Here is an 8,303-nt window from a genome sequence, read left to right as displayed (position 1 = left end):
GATTGTTGTCTCCTTGCTTTGGAAATCCGCCCACTGTGTGGGGCTGTTTGAGGCAGGCCACAATGGTTTCTCAGTCATCCCTGAGTACCTGACCGGCGTTCTCTTGGGAGTTACCACTGGCCACATCTGGAGAGCGAGGGGTGCATTTACCTAGTGAGGCGGAGCGGAGGAAACCCCTCTTTGGGGATTGCCGGATGTCCCTCTTGTCCTCCTCTGGGAGCGTCAGTTGCCGATTTTCGTCATCCTGGTAGGACAGCCTGGAACAGAGAGCTCTTGGGGCTTGTTCCAGGAGGCTGACAAGTGGCCACCCACAGGGACAGCTGCACCCCCGGAAAGCACTTTGCTCTGATCCTTAGTGAAGGGACACCCGCTTTGTGCTTACAGACAGGTTCGGGGAACTGCCACCTCAAGAAGTTCTGGCCTGCCCCTGGCGTCTTCCAGGCCTGCTCAGTGGGAGTTGCCAGCTCCCCACCCGCAGCCTGTCTCATGAGCCTGCGGTTCTGACTTGGGACAGTGAAGGCACTCTGGGGTCAAAGGTGTTGAGAAAGCGGAAAGAATCCTAGGCCCATGAAGTTGTTTTGAGGAATGGTATTCATTTCCCTAAAAATCAATTTAGAGACAGTTATCTAAAGGAAGCTTCAGGTATTTCCCCTTTTTATATTGACTGTATTTCACTGAGTCAGAAAAGTAGAAGGCCTGTCACGCCCACCGCCCCATTTTGCTGATGGGGACACGAAGGCACAGGGTGGTTGATCGATTTGTCAAGAGTCGCTGGTTGGGACTCTTTCCATGCTTTTCCTCACTCACTGGATTCTTCTTTCTATGCTGGGGAAAAGGAGGTGCTTCTGCTACTCTTCCCGTCCAGTTCCGGAGCAGAAAGCACTGGACCCAGGGAAGCCGCATGCTGTGCTGGCCTGGCTGCCGCTCTCCCCACACCCCCACAGTGGGGAACCTGGTGCCCCCTCCCACCACCTCCAGCCACACCTTTCCTGTCTTCAAAAGCCTGCAAGGCTACTCCTTCCTCACTCTAAAGTCCTCTCAGGAACCGAACAGACTGACATGCTGGGATGGGTCGGTGAGTGCTTCGTTCCTGCCCCGGGCCCCTGTGAGGTTCCTCCCTGTCTGCATCAGCAGCTCCGGGGTTCCCTGGTGGGGCTGAGAGAGGACACGCCCGGCATGGTGCCTGGCCACGCTCAACTGTGCTGCTCTTCCAGAGTGGGACAGTGGCTCCCAGCAGGCAGCACAGCTCCCCAGCATGCCAGGTTCTTGACACGCCTGCCCTCCAGCTCAGAAAATAATAGAGAAGTGGGAGCTTCTCTCTAAACCCCTGGAAAAGTGTCCATCCAAGGAGCAGGCGCGCCTGCCGCTGGCCTGCCCATCCCTCCAGAGGGCCCATTTTCAAGTGGCTGCATGCAAGCCCATGGAACCCAGGCATTTCCCCCTGGGGAAAACCCCACGCCTCAGTTTCCCTTTCTACAAAATTGAAACGTCATATGCCCTGCCTGCCTCAGAGACCTGTTGTGAGTCACAAATAAAGTAACAGATGAGATGGGGCTTTGAGGGTGAAAAGAGCCAGAAAAAGCTGCTGAAACAATGTGTCTCAAACTTCTGTGGATGTCACCCACAGTCCTAAGACGTTTCACAAGGCGACCCCCAGATACACGTCTGTGGGCCATTAAGCCAGTGTTTCACAGCACGTGCTTACCTTTGTGACATTTGGCGCATTCTGATAGTTTCTATTGTGCTGTGCTGCGCCTGCTTTTAAGGGCTAGTCATTAGTGACCAAATGAATGTCATAACCTTCTAAAGAATCTAGATCTGCAGCTAAAATCCTCCAAGAATTCCAGCAAGGAGAAGAAATCTCAGGCCTGGCTTTGCCACCAGTGCCCTCTTCTGGGCAGCTTTATTATAAGCCGTGTCTTGAAACGCTTGTGTGATTGTCAATAATGTATGTGTGTGCACTGAGTCTCACCAGAAAATGTCTTTATGACCATGTCATACTGCCTAAGATGTTTATAAAACAATGTTCAGAAATTTTCCTGGCAAGGAAAGACCAAGCTAAAAACGGCATCGTGTGTGTGTGTATGTGTGTGTGTGCACGTGTGTGTATATGTGGTGTGTGTGTGCGTGTGTATGTGTGTGTGTATATGTGTATGTATGTGTGTATATGTGTGCGTGTGTGTATGTATGTGTGTGTATATGTGCGCGCGTGTGTGTATATGTGTATGTGTGTGTGTATGTGTATATGTGTGTATATGTGTGTGTGCGTGTGTGTATATGTGTGCGTGTGTGTATGTGTGCGTGTGTGTATATGTGTGTGTATATATGTATATGTATGTGTATGTGTATATGTGTGTATATATGTGTGTATGTGTATATATGTGTATGTGTATATATGTGTATGTGTGTGTGCATGTGTGTGCGTGTGTGTGTATATATGTATATATGTGTGTATATATGTATGTGTGTGTATATGTGTATATATATGTGTGTGTATGTGTATGTGTATATATATGTGTGTGTATATGTGTGTATATATGTGTGTGTGTGTATATATGTGTGTGTGTGTATGTGTGTGTGTGTATATGTGTGTGTGTGTGTATATATATGTGTGTGTGTGTGTGTATATGTGTGTGCGTGTGTGTGAAGGGGGCTCCCATTTCACTGAGGAGATGAGAGAGATGGTGCAGATGTTTTTCTATGATCTCCTCTCCTCCTGCAATCAGCCCCAGAGAAGGGATCTCAGGGACCTTCCCCTGCCTCCCCAGCTTTGTTCCCACACTTGGGTCAGCCTCGGCAGAGGGCAGCGAGCTCACATCTCTGTGGAGAGCAGGCTGGGCTCACTGCAGGCCTCCGTGTCGTGGTTCATCTTCACTTCACAGGTCTCATCCTGACACGTCTCCTCCGGACCCGCCATGGCTGGCTGGCTCTCCCCGGAGTGGCACCTACAATATCCAAGATGAAGAAAAACATCAGGAACTGCGAACCCTCCTCCCCTTCCTTCAGCAAGTAAAGCAGCACACACACACACATGCATGCATACGCACGTGCACAAACACAAGCACACACAGGTGAACAGGCATATAGTTGCCGGCGCTTTGTTCTTCTGTGATTGCTGATGGATCCGCGGAAGTGTTAAGATTAGAGTGAGGGTCCCGTTTGGGAGAAGGATGTCTGCTGTGGATCCAGGGGGAGATCTGAGTCCTGACCCCAATTCACTTACCCTCTGGTCCAAGTCACTTGGTCCACCTCATGCCTCAGTTTCCCTTTCTCTGAAATTGGAATGACATATGCCCTGCCTGCCTTAGAGGCTGCCTCCCACTCACCCCCAGCTATGACACCTGGGTCTTTGGCATCTGGCATAGCTGGGAAGTCCCTGGTATCCTATTTTGATGGTGCCCTTGACTCTGACACTGGCACCCTGGGGTAAAGACACAGAGAGGGAGCCTCACCTAGAGGAGTTTGCTCTCCTGAGCAGAGGGCAGTGAGCCTGAGTCCCTGCTGAGCCTGAATCCCTCCTGAGCTCCAGACCCTCCCACACCAGGGCGTGCCTTTCCCTGCTGGGACAGGGTCTTCTGCTCACAGGGTCATGTCTTCTTCAGCTCTGGACCAAAGCCTCTTTTCCTGTCTGAGCTCAGCTCAGTGCCTCCCTCTGTCTTGCTTTCTATAGACCTTGCATGCTGGGCCCACTTTATCCTCAGACCCCCCTGAGGGCATCAGGGAAAGATCCTGGTCCATCCTCTCCGAGCCGAGTGCTACATCAGTGCCCTGGCCCTGAGCATCTCAGGCAGGGTAGAAGCAATTCTCTCTCGAGGAAGAGGAGGACTGCAGACTGCCACCCGCCCTGCAGTGGAAGGAAAGGTGAGAAGTGGGAGCTCCGGGAGGATTGGGAGGGGAGGGAGGTGGCGTGGGCTTTGGCGAGGCACGGTGGGAGGAGCTGGAGACACACAGCAGCAGCAGGCAGGCAACAGCACTTTTGGGGGCCACCGGGCACAGGACGTGCTGGCCCATCCTCAGCACAAGCAATGCTAGGGCCTGAGCTGCCCTTAGCCTTGAGCTGCGACACAGGGACAAGGGAGCTGGGACATGGGCTATGCTCCTCTTCTTAACCAAGCTGAGGCTTGATGCCCTGAGTGTTGTTTGTACCATCTGCAGTGGGCAGAGGGAACCGACATTTCACGAGCACTGACTGTGTGCTGGGCACTGTGCCGGGTGCTTTGCATGTAGTTTGCTATGTGGAGAGATGTATCTGTGGGACAAGGAAATCCCCGGGGGTCTCCTCCCCCAGCTCCTCTAAACATCCCTCTCCCCTTATGTCACAGAGGACAAAGCTTCCATGAAAATGCCCTTAGAGGCGGGGATTTAATTGACCCTGAGATGCTAAAGACAAACATGGAGCCCTCCTTAAGCAGAGGCTTCAGGAGGCCAGAGGGGAGAAGGGGGTGTGGGGACCCAGGACTTGAGTCCTCAAAGGCTGTAGAAGGGGCGTAAGGTTGCAGAGAAGGATGAGGCCCCCACGACAGGGGTAGGCGCCCAAGACTAGATGCCTAGATTAGATCCTCTTCTATGCAAAGCCAGCCCTTCAGGCCAGCACCTAAAATCCAGTGCCGAGCACGCTGCCCTGTGCACAGAAGGCAGCAGTGCAGGCCTCATCAGTTGAAGCATGCCCCAGAAAGGAAAGTAGACAGGGAGATGGTCAGCCTGTCGTCTGACACAATTAAATGCCTGGGTCCCATGGGCTTGCATGCAGCCACTTGAAAATGGGCCCTCTGGAGGGATGGGCAGGCCAGCGGCAGGCGCGCCTGCTCCTTGGATGGACACTTTTCCAGGGGTTTAGAGAGAAGCTCCTACTTCTCTATTATTTTCTGAGCTGGAGGGCAGGCATGTCAAGAAGCTGGCATGCTGGGGGGCTGTGCTGCCTGCTGGGAGCCACTGTCCCACTCTGGAAGAGCAGCACAGTTGAGCGTGGCCAGGCACCATGCAGGGTGTGTCCTCTCTCAGCCCCACTGGGGAACCCCGGAGCTGCTAATGCAGACAGGGAGGAACCCCGTGGGGGCCCAGGGCGGGAGGGAAGTCCCACCATCCAGCATGTCATAGCAGTGCATCCTAGAGCACAGGGGATCAGAGGACGAGGAGAAAAGAGTGAGTCGGGGTAAGAGGTGCAGTCAAGACCTCCAGGAATGATCCTGTGCTGGGCAGAATGGGCCCGTGCTACAGACGGCGCCTCCCACAGCGGGGTGGGCCAGTGCCACAGACGGCGCCTCCCACAGCGCGGCACCCTCCCCGGGAGGCTGGCAGAGGGGCTCCAGGGAAGCAATGGAAACGCCATTCCCATCTCAGCTGGGAGAAAGGCCAGGTTTGGGCAGAGACTTGGTAAAGGGCAGACAGGATGGTTTCAGTTGTGCAGCCAGAACGCATACATCTGAGGATCACACTGGGCCACTCAGGAAGCACGGGAGAGGACAGGGAGAACCAGTACCGTAGGACACTGCTGGCTTGCCCTGAGCCTGCCATGTCTGATCAAGGGCAGGACTTGGGAGACAGCAGAGTGCCTCCTGCTCTTGCTGGGGTCTGGGGCAGCGACCTCCTGGAAGCTCGAGGGGCAAGTGGCCGGCCGAGGCCTCCGTCTCCTCCACTGTCTCCTGAGGGTTGCAACACGTGGGCCCTGTGTGCTGCCTGGGGTGGCCAGCCTCCCACTTACCTGTTGGAGCTGAGCTTCCACGCCACCTCCTGCACCCGGATGGCAGGGGACAAAGGCGGCCCATGGCCCTCCACAGTGCTGACCGTGCTGGGGTAGCCAGCGGGGCGAGGGAGGCGACCCAGGGCGGTGTTGTTGGCGTTGTTGATGTTGGCGTTGGAGCCGGTGGACGAGTAGCTGCTGGGGGTGAAGGTGGAGTCCACCAGCTTCTCGTGGGACGGCGACTCAGTGTCGCCCTGGCTGCTGCCCGCCTTGTTGATGTGCAGCGGGCGCTGAGTGGTGAAGGTCTGGGGGAAGGCGCTCCGGCTGTCACTTTGGTAGTAGCTGACGTGGTTGCCGAACAGGCCACCGGCCCTCTGTAGGCAAGAAGGAGGGGCGGGTGGAGGAGACGCCCCTCAGCACCCACTCCTCCCAGAGAACAGACTCCACAGCCAGGTCAGGGACGTACAGGGCCTGGGAGGCCAGGCTGCCTTCTTTCGGGGAGGCCCAGCCCTGCTGGGAGCCAGGAGCACCTGAGGACCTTCTTCACGCCTGGCAGCTCCAGAGAGGGAGGGACCCGGAGTCTCAAGGCTCCAGGCTTCCTCTGTGGCAGCTGGGAGAACCCACCCACCAGTGGGGATGGGATTGAGCAAGGGGCTGTCGCTGGTACAAGCTGCCCTGGAGGTTTCCAGCAAAGCCCCTGGGCTGGGGTGAGTTTCCAGGGCATGTCTAGGATGGTGGTCCCTAAGAGCAGCCAGCACATCGTGAGGGCGGGGGCTGGGAGAGCGACAAGAAGATGCTAACCAGATTAAAAAAATGGAAATCCAATGTGCTCACACAGCTAAAAGTTGTGTTGGCCAAACAGTTTTGAATATGAAGAATTTCCTGCATGATGGTCTTTTTTCCCCTCGGGGACTCGGAGAGATTTAAAACCTGGAGCCAGTGTTTTTCCCCAGTATTCTTTTCCTTGTCCTGGGGAAGTGGGCAAGTAGCTATTTGCAAGGTTGGTCCAACCCTTGACATCAGAACATCCCTGGGCCTTGGTGACTGAGCCTTGGTTTCTGGGGTCTTGTTGGGTTGTGTCACCACCATGCCATGTCTCTGAGGCCACTCAGTGATGAATGTCTCCCAGTGATGAGAATAAGGATGAGGAAGAGACGGAGCAGGGGCAGGATGGGCTCAGCTTGCCCCCTGTGTGTTCCACAGCCTGGGAACTGGGCTCGGGGCCGGGAGAGAGAGGTGTGAGCAGGGTCCTGCACAATTATGGCTGGCAGCTTCTCCCTTGCTATAGAAGGATTTGTAACCAAACACCAGCGGGGTGAGGCAGGCAACACAAATGAGTGATAAATGCCCCTCATTTTAATTTTTAATTTAATTTTCACTATTGCAACTGCTGGGCAGCTTCAGTCTCCAGGAAAGGAGAGGGAAAGGGGAGGACTGGAGGGGTCTTTGAGACCTGGAGAACGGACGCTATGCTCCATCTCAAAGGGCAACCGCCACTAGGCTCCAGCCCTCTGCTGCCCTGTGGGAATACAAGTGCAAAATTGCCAGGTCTCCTGACTTTTCTAAGGAATGCCAGAAGTCTTGATTTTGACCTGAATGTGCCAGATTTTCAAATATTAACAAACAAAACAAGCCTGTAGATTAGATGTGCCCCAGGGGTGACCACTTTGCAACTTCTCACGTAGAAGTTTCTCCTAGGAAACATTTCCCTCAGGGAGGCGGCTCCTTCCCACTTCTCTGAGAGCCAGTGACACTGGGAGCCACGATTTCCAGGGAGCCCTGCCTTGGGATGGAGTCAGGCTTGGAAAAGGCAAAGGGGTGAGGAGACAGCGAATCAGGAAGAGCCTGGAATCGGCTCTCTCCTCTGGTGCAGCTCTTTCCCCTGGACGTTCCCCGCAAAACCCCAGCCCACCCTCTTGCTCCAAACAACTTTATAGAGGCCGAGCGTGCGCCACGGCACCACCCACCCTGAAGATGTCATCTTCAGAAGCAGCGGACACAGCCTCCTTCATGGCCTTGTCCAGCTCCTCCTCAGCGGTGAGATCTCCAGAGATGGCCCGTCGGATCTCAGGCCCGATGTCATGCAGTGTGCGCAAGCCAGCCTGGAACCCAAGCGGAGGATGGTGAGGATCGTGCTCCCTTTTCTCCAAGCTCGCCAGCCAGTCATAGCCTCGGGCCAAGGCCTGTCCCTCCAGGGCCCTGGCATCCTCCACCCAGCCAGCCACAGCCTCGGGCCAAGGCCTGTCCCTCCAGGGCCCTGGCATCCTCCACCCAGCCAGCCACAGCCTCGGGCCAAGGCCTGTCCCTCCAGGGCCCTGGCATCCTCCACCCAGCCAGTTGACCCTCCGGAAGGTTTGTCTGTGTGTGAACTGGGGGCTGGGCTGCCCTCTCATGGAAGAATCCACTTGCCCATCCAGGAGGGATGAAGGCTTATTAGGAGGGGGCACCAGGGGTCAGGGGCTGTCATGGGAGCCTCAGTGAAGTGTTTGAGAGATCTGGGGGCTATGACAGCAGGCAGGACCATGGAGGGCAGTCGGTGGGTGGCAGGTGGGGAAGGGCACATCGCCCCCTTCTCACAGCCATCTTTGGAAAGGTCTGGAGTTCTCTGAAAGGTTCCCTCTGC

The 8,303-nt window shown here is 55.4% G+C and overlaps 1 protein-coding gene across 1 annotated transcript in view; it reads right to left on the bottom strand.

The window, feature by feature from the left end:
* CACNA1C (calcium voltage-gated channel subunit alpha1 C) overlaps positions 1-8,303 on the bottom strand; it is a 640,117-nt gene that overhangs the window by 10,346 nt on the left and 621,468 nt on the right. The window contains exons 42-47 of the mRNA XM_026447798.1: positions 8,202-8,299; positions 7,648-8,109; positions 5,702-6,054; positions 3,453-3,557; positions 2,817-2,945; positions 151-257 (exon numbers count right to left, since the gene is read on the bottom strand). Coding sequence (XP_026303583.1) covers positions 151-257; positions 2,817-2,945; positions 3,453-3,557; positions 5,702-6,054; positions 7,648-8,109; positions 8,202-8,299 — 1,254 coding nt within the window. The remainder of the gene's footprint in view (positions 1-150; positions 258-2,816; positions 2,946-3,452; positions 3,558-5,701; positions 6,055-7,647; positions 8,110-8,201; positions 8,300-8,303) is intronic.

Source organism: Piliocolobus tephrosceles, chromosome 10 (assembly GCF_002776525.5).
Source record: "Piliocolobus tephrosceles isolate RC106 chromosome 10, ASM277652v3, whole genome shotgun sequence".
In the NCBI taxonomy this organism is placed as follows: domain Eukaryota; kingdom Metazoa; phylum Chordata; class Mammalia; order Primates; family Cercopithecidae; genus Piliocolobus; species Piliocolobus tephrosceles.
This window is presented reverse-complemented; position numbering and strand designations above follow the sequence as displayed.